Source organism: Mustelus asterias, chromosome 24 (genome assembly GCF_964213995.1).
Source record: "Mustelus asterias chromosome 24, sMusAst1.hap1.1, whole genome shotgun sequence".
Classification (NCBI taxonomy): domain Eukaryota; kingdom Metazoa; phylum Chordata; class Chondrichthyes; order Carcharhiniformes; family Triakidae; genus Mustelus; species Mustelus asterias.
Window position 1 is genome coordinate 18,047,754 of NC_135824.1, and position 19,071 is coordinate 18,066,824.

Consider the following 19,071-nt stretch of genomic DNA (forward strand, 5'->3'; position numbering starts at 1 on the left):
AACTCAAAGACAGAAGTTCAGACATTGCTGTCCTATAGAACTCCTGGGCGTGATCTTACCAGCCATTCACGCCACACTCCCACAGCAGCGAGGTCGGAGAATTTGGCGCCCTGCCAAATCTCCGTTCACTGCAGCGGGATGGGAAAATCCTGCCGGCACGGGCGATGGTAACATTCTGGCTCTTAAATTCTGGGACAAGAAGTGTGTTTGCAGCAAGAGAGAGGCCCATGTATCGACTTCCCCACTTGCCCCTGCCAGTGTGCTGTGCTCCATCTAGTGTTGTAACCAGTAACTCTCCGGCCCTCAATGAATAAAAACTAACGTACTCTGGATTTTTGTGTACCAAATTGGGTCGGCACAGAGGTGGGAGACCAAAGAAAATAGTGTCAAGGGCCTGTGTGCAACCTTCGTTTCTGGCCCTGCGCTCATGAGCATAAATCACCTGCATCGTGACTCGGGTAATTGAGGAACTTGTTAAGTGCTGACTTTACAAGTTATTTCCACGTGGCACAGGAGGCCGTTGGGATCTGTGTGAAACTGAAGATCTCCAAGCTAATCGGGAACAGGATTGGCAACTTTGAAAAAGCTTTATAAACTGGGAGTCTGAGGAAAATCTATCATACAGCACTTAAATTTTAGTGAGACTAACATTTCCCTGCCCTTAGTTTTCCATTTACCCAGAGCATTGTGATACGGCAGACTCTTTTTTCATTTGTAAAACATCATTCTGGTGTGCGCACAGCAATGGCTGTCAAATCGGGCAAAACTTGCTTCTGTTCCATGGTGTCGTGCTTCTAATTCCTGTGGCCCCACCCCAAAACTATTGGCTGGCAGACCCGTCCGTCCCCCTCACTATTTCTGCTTGGATAAAAATGGTTCTAGGTTTGTGTCAGAGTGATGTGGGGGGGCGGGAGACTCCACTACCGGGAAACAAACCTCTTAGAATCCCTACAGTACAGAAGGAGGCCTTTCGGCCCATTGAGTCTGCACCGACCACAATCCCACCCAGGCCCTATCTCCGCAACCCATATATTTACCCCGCTAATCCCTCTAACCTACGCATCCCAGGACACTTAAGGGGCAATTTAGCCTGGCCAATCAACCTAACCCGCGCATCTTTTGGACTGTGGGGGGAAACCGGAGCATCTGGAGGAAACCCGTGCAGACATGGGGAGAATGTACAAACTCCACACAGATAGTGTCCCAAGCCGGGAATCGAACCCAGGGCCATGGAGCTGCGAGGCAGCAGTGCTAACCACTGTGTGCCACTGCGCCGTCCACCTGTTTCCTAATTGCCGCCTCCTCCATGACGAGCTGACCCCTTCCATCTGAACATGCACATTCCTGTCAAAGTACTGCTGGAGCTCAGTCTTTCTCTCTATTGCCTGCATGCACTTTTACTTCCATACACGAATGCAACATTCTTCAGAGGTGTAGTAGCTTATGTTAATTGTCCAGTTAACTAAAGTTAAAAGATAGGGTCGCCACAGTCTCAGATGACTATACGCTGCTCTCCCCTTTTTTGAGGGGGAGAGCTGACTGGTGGTGATTTAACCTGAGGGTCACCACACCTCAGGCGAGGGGCAAGGTTGAGAAGCCTTCATGAATAACCTCAGCCGGTATGGGAATTGAACCCGGGTTGTTGGCACCGCTCTGCATCACTAACCAGCCGTCCGGCCAACATAACATTATAAAGATCACTCCAAACACGTGAGGTCCATGTTATTTTAATCTAAACGATCTTCATGCCGTGTAAACGATTGCAACACCAGAATAAAATGTCACTGAATATCTTGTAAATGTTATCAGATTTTGTACGCTAATCTATTTGTGCTGACGGGTAAGTACACTATTGACTGTGTCACTAGATAACAAGAAGCAGGGATGTGGCCAGTTGAATTTCCACTCAGTGCTAACTGAGTTCAGGCAGTTTGAGGTCAGTACCCTGGGCAGAGGAGAAGAATTAGCCAGGATTCTGTTGCCCGGTGATTGATTTGTTCAGTCAACAGAGTAAATGTCAACAGTAGCCCCTGGATGGGGCTCAAAAGTGCCATCAGTCACAGTCAACTGGTCAAGGTTCATCCATGAAAGATGATCTTTTCTTCCAAGGAACGTGGGTGTTGCTGGCTAGGCCAGTATTTGTTGCCCATTCTTGATTGCCCTTGAAGGTGGTGGTGAGCCACTTTCTTGAAATTGCTGCAGTCCTGGTGGTGTAGATACACCCACAGTGCCGTTAAGGAGGGAGTTCCAGGATTTTGACCCTATGACAGTGAAGGAACTGTCCTAGTCTCTCCCACCAGGGGAAACATCCTTTCAGCATCCACCCTGTCAAGTTCCCTCAGGATCTTAAGATCACTCTTCATGGTACAAAAGTCTGAGGTCACGTACCAAACGATTCAAGAACAACTTCTTCCCTACTGCCATCAGACTTTTGAATGGACCTACCTCTCACTAAGCTGATCTTTCTCTACACCCTAGCTATGACTGTAACACTACATTCTGCACTCTCTCGTTTCCTTCTCTATGAACGGTATGCTTTGTCTGTATAGCAAAGTTTATTTATTAGTCACAAGTAATCTTTCATTAACACTGCAATGAAGTTACTGTGAAAATCCCTTAGTCACCACACCCCGGCACCTGTTCGGGTACACTGAGGGAGAATTTGGCATGGTCAATTCACCTAACCTGCACATCTTTGGACTGTGGGTGGAAACCGGAGCACCCGGAGGAAACCCACGCAGACACGGGGAGAATGTACAAACTCTACACAGACAGTGACCCAAGCTGGGAATTGAACCCAGGTCCCTGGCGCTGTGAGGCAGCAGTGCTAACCACTGTGCCACCGTGCAGAAACAATACTTTTCACCGTATTACTAATACATGTGACAATAATAAATCAAAATCAAATTGGATACAGGCCCAGCCTGTGCAATCTTTCCTCAAGATAACCCTTCCTGCCAGAATCCGTCAAGTGAACCTTCTCGGAAATGCTTCTAATGCCTTCACAGGCTACCCACCATCATCTCAGCACAACCCTAACCCGGCATGAGGCTGTGTCATCACACTGATGTTCTTCTCGGGCGGCACGGTAGCACAGTGGTTAGCACTGCTGCTTCACAGCTCCAGGGTCCCGGGTTCGATTCCCGGCTCGGGTCACTGTCTGTGTGGAGTTTGCACATTCTCCTCGTGCCTGCGTGGGTTTCCTCCGGGTGCTCCGGTTTCCTCCCACAGTCCAAAGATGTGCGGGTTAGGTTGATTGGCCAGGTTAAAATTGCCACTTAGAGTACTGTGATGCATGGATTAGCGGGTAAATATGTGGGGGAGGGGGCCTGGGTGGGATTGTGGTCGGTGCAGACTCGATGGGCCGAATGGCCTCCTTCTGCACTGTAGGGTTTCTATGATTTCTCAATCCTCCTTGCTGCAATGCTCCATCTCACCCTCAGCAAGCTCCCCGCAGGAGTGGAACTAAACTACAGAACAAACAGGAATCTGTTCAACTTTCCTTGCCTGCAGGCCAGATCCAAGCTCATCCCATCCTCAGGTACTTGCATCTGCACACACTCTGAGACCACGCTCCAAACATTGTCAACACATAAAGCATGGGCTTTATGTGAAAGAAAGACAAACATCCTTTACCAACCTGCCCCTGGTTATCAAAATTCATGTTGAGGCCTTGGACAACATGGGCCACTTTTCATACCTTGGCTGCCTACTGTCAACATGGGCAGACATTGACAAAGAGGTTTAACACCACCTTCAGTGTGCCAGTGCAGCCTTCGGTCACCTGAGGAAGAGAGTGTCTGGAGACCAGTACCTCAGGCCCGGCACCAAGCCTGTGATCTCCAGAGCAGTGGTGATACCTACCTTCTTAAATGGCTCAGAGACATGGACCATGTCCCTGAAAAAGTACCATTAGCGTTGCCTCCGTATGATCCTGCAAATCCATTGGCAGGATAGGCGCTCTCTTATTCCAGTCATTCGCACTTCAAGATCTTGGTGTCTCTTCCACACTCTAGACTTGCTGCCAGGTCTTTCTGATACAGAAAGTGCTGGAAAATCTCAGCAGGTCCGACAGCATCTGTGGAGAGAGAATAGAGCCAAAGTTTCGGGTCTCAATGACCCTTCGTCAGAGCTGACGAAGGCTCATCTAAACTTGAAATGTTGGCTCTATTCTCTCCTCACAGATGCTGTCAGATCTGCTGAGAGTTTCCAGCACTTTCTGCTTTTGTTTCAGGTTCCAGCATCCGCAGTATTTTGCTTTTAGCTCTTTCCGATAGCTCAGTTCATGTTGCCCTCATTTCTCCATTTGCCCGGAAGCTTATTCATTTCTTATTTAGATCAACCCTTGATCCTCCGTCTGACCTTTTCCCTCAGCTGCCAGTATCTCACATTCTCAAAGTGAATATAGCTCACAATGCTGAATAGAGGACCCGGCCATGTACAAATGGAGCAGCCGTTATTTGCGGACATGATGCTGGTGTGAAAGTCAGTTGTTTAACATTGTGAGAATTCGCGGAACAAATAAACCTGTCAGAAATTATGCAAAGTGACAGCATTTAATAAATATTATGGCTAAAAATGAACAGAATGGGCACAGTGGGAATTCTTGTCCAGCCAATACCATCAGCAGTAGATTTGTGAAATGCTGTACATGTAAAGTTAAGGGCTAGACTCTGACAAACCTTTGGTGCGGAGAAGGATTGGTCTTCAGTTAACCTTTGACAAAGTTCTTCAATTAATAATTTCAAAGTAGCGGAAATTCAAGGTAAAACCTGGAGATGCAAAATAATCACTAGCGAATAATGTTTCAGTAAAGAGACAGAGGGAAGTACAGAGCGGAGTATCCCAGGGAATGGACATCCAGGGGTGAGACACGAGAGGTTGAAACCTGGTTTATGATCTGGTTGGATAGCATCGTGTGGAACATCAGGCCTTTCCTTTTTGGGTGGACCAGAGGGCCAATGGCCTCCCTCAATGAGGAGACAATGGCCTAATGGTATTATCGCTAGACCATTAATCCAGAAACTCAGCTAATATTCTGGGGACCCAGGTTCGAATGCCACCACAGCAGTTGGTGGAATTTGAATTCAATGAAAAGTAAGTATCTGGCAATAATCTACTGATGACCATGAAACCATTGTTAATTGTCGGGAAAAACCCATCTGGTTCACTAATGTCTTTTAGGGAAGGAAATCTGCCGTCCTTACCTGGTCTGACCTACATGTGACTCCAGAACCACAGCAATGTGGTTGACTCTCAACTGCCCTCGGGCAACTAGGGATGGGCAATAAATGCTGGCCAGCCAGCGATGCCCATGTCCCATTAATGAATAAAAAAAAATTAATCTTGTGTATTTGAAAACATCTGCCATTATTTTACCAAAATTAGCCCTGTTGGTAAATATTGACCATTGATGATATAATCTGACATAAAAACAGAAGGTGCTGGAAAAACTCAAAGGGTCTGTCGGATTCTGCGGAGAGAGAGAAAGAGTTAATGTCTTGACTCCAATATGGCTGACTGAAGAAGTGGGGCAGCATGGCGGCACAGTGGTTAGCACTGCTGCCTCACAGCGCCAATGACCCAGGTTCAATTCCGGCCTTGAGCGACTGTTTGTGTAGAGTCTGCCCATTCTCCCCATGTCTGCGTGGGTTTCCTTCGGGTGCTCCGGTTTCCTCCCACAGTCCAAAGATGTGCAGGTTAAGTGCATTGGCCATGCTAAATTATCCCTTCATGTCCAAAGATGTGCAGGTTAGGGTGATTGGCTATGGTAAATGTGTGGGGTTGCGGGGTTAGGCTGAAGGGTTGGGCCTGGTTAAGGTGCTCTTTCGGTGAGTTGATGCAAACTCGATGGGCCGAATGGCCTCCTTCAGCAATGTAGGGATTTTATGGCTCTAAGTGTCACATTGGACTCAAAACAGTAACTCTGCACCTCTCTCCACAGATGCTGCCAGACTTGCTGAGTTTTTCCAACACGTTGTGTTTTTATTTCAGATATCCAGAACCTGCAGTATTTTGCTTTATTCTGGTGCTACAAGCAATTTCTGATACTTTGATTATATTTTAACCCAACATATGCCTTTATCTTTTTATGTAGATTTTATCGATCAATGTTACTTACTATCAAAACATATTCTTCAATGTTGAGTTCACCCCAGGTGCATCTCTGGACAGAACTGATCTGTCTGCAGCAATGAGATCTACTGCAGGTGTAATGCTGTAGTGCATGTACTTAGATGAGTCAACAATGCTGCACTGGATGCAGGCCGGCTCTGCATCCAGATGAATTGGCCTGTCGCTGTAATGTGGGGTTGGCTTATTTCAGGATTACTTCTAGAGTCATAGAGGTTTACAGCATGGAAACAGGCCCTTCGGCCCAACTTGTCCATGCCGTCCTTTTTTTTTTCAAACCCCTAAGCTAATCCCAATTGCCCGCATTTGGCTCATATCCCTCTATACCCATCGTATCTATGTAACTATCTAAATGCTTTTTAAAAGATAAAATTGTACCCGCCTCTACTACTACCTCTGGCAGCTTGTTCCAGACACTCACCACCCTCTGTGTGAAAAAATTGCCCCTCTGGACACTTTTGTATCTCTCCCCTCTCACCTTAAACCTATGCCCTCTAGTTTTAGAATCCCCTACCTTTGGGAAAAGATATTGACTATCTACCTTGTCTCTGCCCCTCATTATTTTATAGACCTCTATAAGGTCACCCCTCAGCCTCCTACGCTCCAGAGAAAAAAAGTCCCAGTCTATCCAGCCTCTCCTTACAACTCAATCCATCAAGTCCCGGTAGCATCCTAGTAAATCTTTTCTGCACTCTTTCTAGTTTAATAATATCCCTTCAATAATAGGGCGACCAGAATTGCACACAGTATTCCAAGTGTGGCCTTACCAATGTCTTGTACAACTTCAACAAGATGTCCCAACTCCTGTATTCAATGTTCTGACCAATGAAACCAAGCATGCCGAATGCCTTCTTCACCACTCTGTCCACCTGTGACTCCACTTTCAAGGAGCTATGAACATGTACCCCTAGATCTCTTTGTTCTGTAACTCTCCCCAACGCCCTACCAGTGACTGAGTAAGTCCTGCCCTGGTTCAATCTACCAAAATGCATCACCTCGCATTTGTCTAAATTAAACTCCATCTGCCATTCGTCAGCCCACTGGCTCAATTGATCAAGATCCCGTTGCAATTGGAGATAACTTTCTTCACTGTCCACTATGCCACCAATCTTGGTGTCATCTGCAAACTTATTAACCATGCCTCCTATATTCTCATCCAAATCATTAATATAAATGACAAATAACAGTGGACGCAGCACTGATCCCTGAGGCACACCGCTGGTCACAGGCTTCCAGTTTGAAAAACAACCCTCTACAACCACCCTTTGGCTTCTGTCAAGAAGACAATTTTGTATCCATTTAGATACCTCACACTGGATCCCGTGAGATTTAACCTTATGCAACAACCTACCATGCGGTACCTTGTCAAAGGCCTTGCTAAAGTCCATGTAGACAACATCAACTGCACTGCCCTCATCTACCTTCTTGGTTACCCCTTCAAAAAACTCAGTTAAATTTGTGAGACGTGATTTTCACTCACTAAGCCATGCTGACTGTCCCTAATCAGTCCTTGCATCTCTAAATGCCTGTAGATCCTGTCTCTCAAAATACCTTCCAACAATTTACCCACTACAGATGTGAGGCTCACTGGCCTGTAGTTCCGATGCTTTTCCCTGCAGCCCTTTTTTAAACAAAGGCACAACATTTACCACTCTCCAATCTTCAGGCACCTCGCCCGTGACTATCGATGACTCAAGTATCTCGGCTAGGGGACCCGCAATTTCCTCCCTAGCCTCCCACAGCGTCCTGGGATATACCTCATCAGGTCCTGCAGATTTATCTACCTTGATGCGCTTTAAGACATCCAGCACCTCCTTCTCTGTAATATGTACACTCCTCAAGAGATCACTATTTATTTCCCCAAGTTCCCTAACATCCATGCTTTTCTCAACAGTAAATACTGATGAGAAATATTCATTTAGGATCTCAGCCATCTCCGTATTGAGGATGGAAAATGCATGTTTTGGGGGGTTTACCTTCATTGATGCTTGAATTCGCTTGGAATGGAGATGAGAAAGAGACACATTCATCAGCTGAGTGTGAAGATTCCTTAAATTTGGGGGGGGAAATGGATGCACTTCATTTCACCTTTGTTCAAATGTTTTTTTTATATGAGGACACAGAATATGGTAGCAAGACAACTCAGGATGGACATCCTTGTTGGCTGAAATGTGGGTCATGCTGCTTTCGATTGACAATCGAGAATCACACTGCTAAGTGATTTTAACCACTTGATTTCCCAGACAAGGGCAGGCTGTTTATTTGAAGAGGTTACTTTTGTAACTGGCTGAAGGTGACTAGAATGAGCTGGGTGTGTTATTAGTCTTCGTGACTGCATCAGTGTTTCTACTTCATCATCTTCACTGATGATGGGGAGGTGATGGCCTAGTGGTATTATCGCTAGACTATTAATCTAGGAACTCGGCTAATGTTCTGGGGACTCGGGTTCAAATCCCGCCACGGCAGATGGTGGAATTTGAATTCAATAAAAATAAATCTGGAATTAAGAATCTACTGATGACCATGAAACCATTGTTGATTGTCGGAAAAACCCATCTAGTTCACTAATGTCCTTTTAGAGAAGGAAATCTGCCGTCCTTACCCGGTCTGGCCTACATGTGACTCCAGAGCCACAGCAATGTGGTTGACTCTGAGCTGCCCTCAAGCAACTAGGGATGGATGATAAAAGCTGGCCCAGCCGGCAACACCCATGTCCCATGAATGAATTAAAAAAAGAAAAATCCTGCTCTCATCGCAATTTTGGGGTGTCTACCTCCAGCTTCTCATTGGTTGGGCGCCTCTTGCGCTGAAAACAAGGATGTTGTGCTGTCAAGACTGAAATGCCACTGATAGTTTGAAGCGTTGTTGCTGGATAGCAGTGTTATGCTCTTATTGGTTGTGTGAAACTTTATTTTTATATCTTGTGCTCTGCTTCTGTCTGTGGCTGCCCACACAGGAATAACTCAGCAGGGCCAAAAAGTGTAGCCTTGGATTCCATGAAACCGTCCTTCCAATCTACCTTCCCTTTGAAAGGAGTCTGGCATAGGTAACTGGCACTAACTGAAAGCATTGTGACTGCCATCTGGGGAGCAGCTATTGCCTTACATGCTGCCGTGTTTCCCATGACAGAATTGCTGCACATTGCTCCTAGGTTGGCACAGGTTGCCTGGTTCTATGTTCGGTCACTAGATAAATGCCATCCATGACTCCCTAGATTTTGGAGAACCAAACAGTTCAGTAAAATATGTGCTATATACTTTTGATAGTCAATAGGAAAAGAGTAATGGAACAAAGGAAATTATAGCACAGGAACAGGCTGTGGTGATATAAACAGGGCCTAGTTTTAAGGCTGATAAAATTGGATATCCTAAATTAAAGAATTGGGCACATTGAAATCAAACACAGTCAAACCTCAGGCAGGCCAACTGTACAATACACAAATGTGTCTGGGCCTGACCCATCAACCACCCATCAAAGGTCGTTACACTCTACTTGAGACTTAGCAGGAGATCATGTCACCTCATTGAAATGCATCGGTCTATTGTTAGAAGCCCAGATCGGGCCAGACTTTCTGTCACCAAGAGATCCTGTAGAAACCTTACCTGATAACAAGTTTAACAACATGGAGATGGACACCTGGGGGGCGGACCCTGGTGTCCTGTCAGGCAGACATCAAGAAACCCACTGGGTATTGGAACCCCCTCCTGGGACCTCATTGGCCGGAAGCCAGAGAAGTTTCTGGAAAGGCAAGCAGGCTGGGGATAAAGGGACACACTCAGGGGCACACAGCAGCGAAGACTCGACAGGGGAGACAGCCGTGATCATTCGGAAGACTGACCAGACAAGGAAGGAAGGAAGAAGTGGCCATCGAGACTCACCTTTGTGACAACAGACCAGAGGGACTCAGAGAATCGGGCCTGCAGTTTAACCAAGCCATCTTTACGGGTAGTATACTTGAATCTGCTGGGGTATCCTCTTGTTTTATGTGGGTAATTTAAGGGTTAATAGTGTTATTTAATAAACTTGTTGAACTTTTACTTGTGTTTGTCCTTTGTCCACCTTGCAAATAAGGGCACCGGGGTAAAACCTTGGAGTAAGTAAACTGGTTGAAAGTATCTGAGATTAACAGGTACAACAAGGCCCTTCGCCCTCCAAGCCTGCACTGACCATGCTGCGCCACTGAACTAAAAACCCCCTACCCTTCCGGGCACCATATCCCTCTATTCCCATCCTATTCATGTATTTGTCAAGATGCCCCTTTAAAAGTCACTATCGTATCTGCTTCCACTACCTCCCCCGGCAGCGAGTTCCAGGCACCCACCACCCTCTGTGTAAAAAACAAAATTGCTATGACCTGAGTTTGTTAAACCAACTATCAACCCCTTTGTCATCAGCAAATTGGTGTGGAGATGCTGGCGTTGGACTGGGGTAAGCACAGTAAGAAGTCTCACAACAGGTTGAAGTCCAACAGGTTACTTCTGTTAAAGTCCAGCAAATTGGCCCAGATTGTAGATTATCCCTGTGTCAGACTGGTAGCAGGTGGACACAGCCATAGAGGGGCCAATGAATCTGACTGAATGACTGACACCTGCCGGTACGGCTGTGCACTATGTGTCACTGCCCCCACCCTGAGCTACAGACTGTGAAAAAGGCTGATCTCAGCTATTGCTAAACTGTACAGCAGGCCTTGATGATAAGGCTTAATGGTGTAATATTGTGTATGGACAGGCTGACTTTGGCATCAGCTAATCTACAATATACCACGTTTCTTCTTGCACCACCAAACATCGCAACTGTGAAGTGTGAAATCCCAATATTTGAAATATCACTAGTTTCCCTAGCTTACAATATGGCGCAATGTTACGCTCCAAAATGGGGCTCCGAAAGAAATTTTACAGTCAGCCTCATCTTTAAGCATTTTCCTGAACTGTCTGCTGAACTCTCCCAACCCCTTTTTCTACGGGTAGCCTGTGGGTGTTTTGGGAGATAATGATGCTGTTAAATCTATTAATAACATCTCCCACAGCCTCTGTAAACCCTCAAGAGATTATTTCCATCTTCAGCTTGCGAATATTCAGAGTTAATTAAGGTAGAGACATTTGCTATTTTTAAAATTAAAAGGATGTCCTATTTACATGAAGGACCCCAGGGTGCAGGCAAATCGAGACGCCTGCAGGATGGACAGGAGTGTGCGTGGAGGATGGTTCAGTTGACATTGAAAATCAGACATTTCTTAGGCCGCACACCCTGTTGGTGGAGTAGAAAGCCTACTCCTCTAAACATTGGCAACATCGTTCTGCTCTCTGTATTACAAAAGGGACAGAGGCACTAGAGAGGGCACAGAAAAAACAAATATAAAGTAGTTAGCAAAACTAAAAGGTTCTAAATATAAGGGAAGATGGAACAGGGGGTGCCTTTTTCTCTCTTCCTCCATCCCGAGTGGCACAGTGGTTAGCACCGCATCCTCACAGTGCCAGGGTTCAATACACAGACAGTGACCAGAGGCTGGAAGAGTTTGCACGTTTCCTCCCCCCCCCCGTGTCTGCGTGGGTTTCCTCCGAGTGCTCTAGTTTCCTCCCACAGTCCGAAGATGTGTAGGTTGGGTGGATTGGCCATGCTAAATTGCCCCTTAGTGTCCAAAGGTAGTGTAATGTAGGGGGATTGGCCATGGTAAATGTTTGAGGCTATGGGGATAGGGCGGGGTGGTGGGCGTGGGCATGATACCGTGTCAAAGAGTTGGTGCAGACTCGATGGGCCAAATGGCCTCCGTCTGCACTGTAGGGATTCTGTGATTCTATGAGAGACAGAGGTAACTGATAGATATCTTTAAAACTGTGAAGGAGCTGAGTTCAGGTAGAGAAAAGAGTCCAAAACTAGGAAAGTTTTAAAGTTTATTTTTTTAGCGTCACAAGTAGGCTTACATTCATTCTGCAATGAGGTTACTGTGAAAATCCCCTAGTCGGGTACACCTGAGGGAGAATTTAGCACAGCCGATACACCTAATCAACACGTCTTTTGGATTGTGGGAGGAAACCGGAGCACCCGGAGGAAACCCACGCAGACACGGGGAGAACGTGCAAACTCCGCACAGACAGTGACCTAAGCCGGGAATTGAACCCAGGGTCCCTGGTACTGTGAAGCAGCAGTGCGAACCACTGTGCCACCATGACTCCCGGCTCAATTGAAGATAATAAATAGGAAGGAGTTTGTATGAAGAATGAATGCCAGTGTGGATCAGTATCACTGGTTTCTGTGCTGGAACCTATTGTAAATATATGGCTTGAAAATCTTTTGTGATCACTGTTGTTTCCCCTTTGTTTTCACAGGGGGAACAGAAACGTTCAACTCCAAAAGCTTGGCCCTGCAAGCTCAGAAAAAGATCCTCAGCAAAATGGCCACCAAGGCGGTGGCCAACATGCTGATTGACGACACAAGTAGCGACATCCTGGATGAGCTGTACAACGTCACCAGAGATTACACACACGACAAAAAAGAGGCCCACAAAATCTTGAAGGATTTGATCAAGATCGCGTTGAAAATCGGGATCCTCTACCGCAACAACCAGTTTAACCAGGACGAAGCGGAGATTGTGGATAAGTTTAAGAAGAAGTTGAACCAGGCAGCCATGACGGCGGTCAGCTTCTACGAGGTCGAGTTCACGTTTGACAGGAACGTCCTGGCGGAACTGCTGAACGAGTGCAAGGACTTGCTGCACGAACTGATCGAACGTCACCTCACTCCCAAATCCCACGGACGCATTGACCACGTCTTCAGACTCTTTGCAGACGTGGAGTTTCTGTCTGAGTTGTACAATCCCGAGGGAGTTTACAAAGAGTACCTGCAGAAAATCTGTGAGGGCGTTAACAAACTGCTGGATGAAGGAATCATCTGAACTTTAATAGCCCAAATCTTTATATATTAAAAAAAACAGGAAAACATTTAAAAACTCCCTGCTGGTCTTCAAGGAACAGCCACACCATCATTGAAGGGTTTGATGGTCCATTCCTAGTGTTTGTGTTTGATGCTACAGATAATCCTTTTGTTTGAACATTATGCTGTAGGTGTATACATTTAAAAACAGAACCAGTTTGTGAAGCAGTTTTGTTGCTTTGGGGGGAGTACTTTATCTGCTGTGACTGTGCATGTTGAAGAGCTTTTTTTTTGGTAAAGAGTTAAATCACATTTTCACTCGCACATTATGGGATGTTTGTTCTCAAACGTTGAAGTATTTTTCAGCACCTCAGTCCAAGTAACAATCTTATTGAATTTGGAAAATTTATAGAAATGCAGAAGGTCGAGCTACGCAACTCATAAACCTTTGCTCTAACATTGCTGTAAATGTTAGAACAATTTAGGCCAAATGTATTAGCTGCTTTTTGTAACTTATAGTTTGAAGGCCATTCAGCCCATTGTGCCTGTGCCAGTTCTGTGAAACAGCCACCCTCATGGTGCCATAGCTCCTTCGCAGTTTTCCTTCTCCAATTTGTTATCCAGTTGTCTTTTAAAAGCTATTATAGTTTGTGCTTCCATCACGTTCTGGTTCTCATCCTAACAATCCCCCCCCACCCCTCCAACCACCATTTAAGTGACATGAAATAATCTGCCAAGTCGGTGAAGTAGAACCACTTTCCTGGGCCGGCAGGTCTGTCATATGAGGAGAGATTAAATCGGTTAGGATTATATTCGCAGGAGTTCAAAACAGTGAGAGGGGATCCCAAAAAACTTACAAGATTCGAACAGGATTAGACAGGGTAGATTCCGAATGAATGTTCCCAATGGTGGGGGAGTCCAGAATTAGGGGGTCATAGTTCGAGGATAAGAGGTAAACCTTTTAGGACTGAGGTGAGGAGAAATTTCTTCACCCAGAGGGTGGTGAATGTGTGGAATTCATTACCACAGGAAGTAGTTGAGGCCAAAAGGTTGTGTGATTTCAAGAAGGAATTAGATATAGCTCTTGGGGCTCAAAGGATCAAGGGATATGGGGGATAAGGCGGGATTTGGACATTGATTTTGATGATTAGCCATGATCAAAATGAATAGTGGAGCAGGCTTGATGGGCCAAATGGCTTCTGTTTCTCCAAACAAGAGTGGGTTTGGCAGAGGGTGCCCAAATCTGTCAGTCGGTGCACTCCATAATGGGAACAAGCCAGGCTTCCATACCACCCACCAACCACCCCACAGCATGTTCGGGACAGAGGCCCAGGGCTCTGCTGTCAGATTTCAATGACTCAAAACACAAGGGTGACTCACTGTGCATGTTTGGTTCTCTGTGGGAAAACAGAAAGCCAGGGAGACCACATCCTAAATCCAAGAGTAAAAATCATAAAGAGATATGCCTCGATGATCACTCTCCTGGAACCGGGTGCAAGTTTTGTGCAGAATGCAAAAGCACCTTTTAAGATATAAAAAAAAAGTGTGATGGCAAGTTAAAAATAAATGAACAGGTGCACTCACCTAAACCAAACAGCTGGCAATGCTGTCATCAAAATGTAAAGCACAGTAACAAATTTCATCAGGTAAGCAGGAGCCAGATTGTTTTCCTGCTTTTAGTATTCAAGGATTTTCTTTTTGTTAGAAGACCTTAGGATTCCAGTGAAATGTCAGCACATTGCCAAGCAGTTTATAAATGAAACCAATATTAAAGAACCTGGGATACTTTCACTTCACTTCAACTAAGGGCTTTTAGTCAAAGTAATACCAGCCGCAACTTAGTTTCCAAGTCATGAAAATGTAAATGAAATTTTAAAGATATCTACGCTCCGTTTGTTAAGTCTTTTGTTCTCTATCTGCTCTGTATTTGAATTATTCTTAAATGCTTTGGCACATATCCAATGAGCCTGTTTCCTAGGTTACTAAAATCTCTGCTCCAACAAGTACAATGAAGGACAAGGGCACTGTCCATAGGTTTAGTTACTGGGCAGCACAGTGGTTAGCACTGCTGTCTCACAGCGCCAGGGACCTGGGTTCAATTCCCAGCTTGGGCACTGTCTATGTGGAGTTTGCACATTCTCCCCGTGTCTGCGTGGGTTTCCTCCAGGTACTCCGGTTTCCATCCACAGTCCAAAGACACGCTGGTTAGGTTGATTGGCTATGCTGAATTCTCCCTCAGTGTACTCGAGCAGGCATAGGAGTGTGGCAACGAAGGGATTTTCACAGTAACTTCATTGCAGTGTTAATGTAAGCCTACTTGTGACACTAATAAATAAACTTTAAACTTGGTTCTTCTGCAGGTGCCCTCATGCTGGTCTAGTTTAACCACATTTACTGAATCTGCATAATCATAATTTCCGAGTCTTACTTTGCAGCTAACATAACTAATAATTCATTGAAACAATGAAGTCAATAGTGCTTTGTAAAGATTTTTGAGTATTGTGTGCAGTTTGGTTGTCCTTATCTGAGGAAGGATGTCCTTGCTATAGAGGGAGTACAGCGAAGGTTTACCAGGCTGAATCCTGGGATGGCAGGTCTGTCATATGAGGAGCAACTAAGTCAGTTAGGATTATATTCACTGGAGTTTAGAAGAGCGAGAGAGGATCTCATTGAAACTTATAAAATTCTAACAGGGTTAGGCAGAATGGAATTCATACCATAGAATGTAGTTGAGGCCAAAATGTTGTCTGATTTCAAGATGAAATTAGATATAAAGGGATCAAGGGATTTTTGGGGGAAGAGGGGGATCAGGATATTAAATTCGATGATCAAAATGAATGGTGGAGCAGGCTTGAAGGGCTGAATGGCCTACTCCTGCTTCTAGTTTCTATATCCTGAGGCATTACTGAAGTCAAGATTAGAAGGACAGGAGAAAGGAAAATTTGGAATGGTGGTGGCTACAAGTGTTTGAGAAAGGCTCAGTAAGGTCCAGAGAAAAATTTCAGAGGTAGGCTTGGTAACTTGTGCCCATATCCATAACTCAGTAGCAACTGGCCAATGTTGCTAGCTCAGTGATTTTTCAGTTGCAAGATGCATAAGTAAAGCATACACACGCACCAAAAAAAACACAACCCTGGATCTAAACAGCGAGCTGCAACAAGCACAAATGATGTGACCATATTCTCCACTAGTAGAATCTTAGTGCAGAAAGAGGCCATTCAGCCCATCATGACTACACTAGCCAAAAAAAGAAACTAGCCACTCACTTTAATCCCACTTTCCAGCACCTGGTCTGTAGCTTTGCAGGTTCCAGCGCTTCAGCTGCGGATCCAGGAACCTTTTAAATGAGTTGAGCATTTCAGCCTCAAACACCACCTTGGGTGAAAAAATCTTTCCTCGGGTCCTCTCTCATCCTTCCATCAATCATCTTAAGACTATGCTCCCTGGTAATTGACCCCTCAGTTAGGGGGGAAACAAGTCTTTCCTGTCTACACTGTCTAGGCCCTCGTCATTTTGTCCATCTTAATTAGGTCACCCCTTAGCCTCCTCTGTTCTAAGGAAAACCACCACAGCCTATCCAGCCTCTCCTCAGAGCTGCAGTTTTCAAGCCCTGGCAATAGGAGCTAAATGATACACAAGCCCCAGTTAAAGCACATGATATTGCTATCAAGCCTTACTCCTTTTAGGTTTTTTTTCAACAAATGTAATCATCATTTTCCATTGTAGGAAATATTTGCATGAATTGATTAATCAATCACTGCCCTCGCACAAAATGTGTTCACTGGCAATCCAATATAAACTTGAAACATCGCTGGGGGGGAGGGGGGAGCAATTGCGCAAAAGGAACAAGGTGGTGCAGTGTCTTAAAACACTGGCTTTTTGCCTTTTGGTTCCAAGTTGAATTCCAGCGCAGCCTGATGCAATGAAAGCCTCCTTTGTCTGTTGACTGTGAGGGTCCTATGTGAAATGAATATATGCATTTTGGACCCGGCACCCAGTGGGCACAGGCCCACAGTATCGAATGGCGTTGATTGACAATCACTCAGAGAGCACAGGGCCGGAATATGGGAGAAACAGCATATTGATCTCGCGGGACAGTGCGATCCATGGCCTTGGCAGAGGCAAATTTACATTTACGTGTTGCGTACTTCACTCAGGAATTCCTGAATGTGTTGGCTGCACCGATGAACAAACCTCCCAGCACCAACGTCCCGCTATTAGTCTATGATTAAAGCATCGCATCACAGCTGCAGAAATGTTTGGTTAGTTAATAAACTTCAAATTTCTTAATCCGTGCGTCCCCTTCACGAAAGGCATTCCAACGCATCATGTCAAAATGAAATCAAGTCAAAGTTGTTTTTTTTAAATGATTTTTATCACTTTATATAAATACAATACGTTCCTCGCAGAGTCAACTCCTAATAACTGAAATGTAATATACTGTAAGATTTATTACATCTAATGGTACCAGCACTCCCACTGCATGCTGGAAGGCTCAACTTAGCAGTAATTCAATTAATTCCAGTGACTTATTCAAATACAAGAACCCATCACTTCTGATACATGCATTTGCTAAGGATTCTTTCTTTCAGGCAACAAGGCAAATGGATTAGATTTTTTTTTGACAGATTATTTTGCTATTTATTTGTTCTCATCAAGATATGATGCTGTTGGGTGAAGCAGCCCAGTGATAGAATCCTTCATGCACAAGTCGGGTTAAAAAAAACACTGCCTAACAAACGTAACCTCAGAGATATTGTGCAGTAGCAATGTGCCTTTTACACCTCTTCACCTGCCGATTACTATCACATGAGTGTCTACTGTGCTAAATTTCAGGGTGTGAGCATACTCCAATCTAATGAACCAGGAATTGGATTCACTAAACTGATCATAAGCTGTTATGAAAACCTTTACAAAATTAAAAAAAACACAAAGTGCTGGAAATAGTTAGCAGGTTAGAGAACGCCTGTGTGAGAGCAACAGAGTGAAAAGTCTCACAACACCAGGTTAAAGTCCAACAGGTTTATTTGGAATCATGAGCTTTCGGAGCGCTGCTCCTTCATCAGGTAAGTCTGGCATCTGATGAAGGAGCAGCGCTCCGAAAGCTGGTGATTCCAAATAAACCTGTTGGACTTTAACCTGGCGTTGTGAGATTTCTTACTGTGCCCACCCCAGTCCAACACCGGCATCTCCACATCACCAAGAGATTCAGCTCAATGACCTTTCACCAGAAGGATAAACTTTGACCAAAAGTAAAATACTATAGATGCTGGAAATCTGAAGCAAGAACAGAAAAATGCTGGAAATACTCAACAGGTCGGGAAGCATCTGCAGAGAGAGAAAAACGGGTCAATGATCTTTCATCAGACCAACATTGATGCTGCCTGACTGAACTCTGTTCAAAGCCAGGTTCCAGAGGTGAAGTGATAATAACCTTTCCCGTTCTATATTTATTTCCCAGTGATCAGCAATGGATTATTTTTATACATTTGCAATAATTGATATCATGTATTTTAATTTTTCCATCTGTGTAATGTCACACACAAGCCAAATGGAGTGTGATGTTTGCTGCGTAAAGCGAAAGACTAGCCATAAATTTGATAGTAACTGTCTTCATTAATGAACTTCTTTTGAGCAACACCAATGGCCTCCTCCTATTCCCTATGTGCCAAGGGTCGAGGTCTATAGTGCAGGATGCCACCACAGCTAAGAAGCACAAGAGAAAAGATAAGGTTGATCATAGAATCCCTACAATGCAGAAGGAGGCCATTCGGCCCAGCGAGTCTGCACCAACCACAATCCCACCCAGGTCCTATTCCCATAGCCCCACATATTACCCTGCTTATCCCCTGACATTAGGGGCAATTTTCAGTTTATTTATTAGCCACAAGTAGGCTTACATTCACACTGTAATGAAGTTACTGTGAAGATCCCCCAGTCACCACACTCTGGCACCTGTTCGGGTACACTGAGGGAGAATTTAGCATAGCCAATGCACCTAACCAACATGTCTTTCAGACTGTGGGAAGAAACTGGAGCACCCAGAGAAAACCCACGCAGACACGGGGG

The 19,071-nt window shown here is 45.0% G+C and overlaps 1 protein-coding gene across 2 annotated transcripts in view; it reads left to right on the plus strand.

Moving 5' to 3' along the window:
* tnfaip8l3 (tumor necrosis factor, alpha-induced protein 8-like 3) overlaps nucleotides 1-19,071 on the plus strand; it is a 71,468-nt gene that overhangs the window by 48,300 nt on the left and 4,097 nt on the right. The window contains exon 2 of one of the 2 annotated variants that reach the window (XR_013500779.1): nucleotides 12,459-15,057. Coding sequence is in view for 1 of the 2 variants with exons in the window: in XM_078241355.1 (XP_078097481.1) it covers nucleotides 12,459-13,024 (566 nt within the window). In the remaining variant the exon portion in view is untranslated. Of the gene's footprint in view, nucleotides 1-12,458; nucleotides 15,357-19,071 lie in introns of those variants that run through there. The other variant, XM_078241355.1, reaches the window with a different exon arrangement.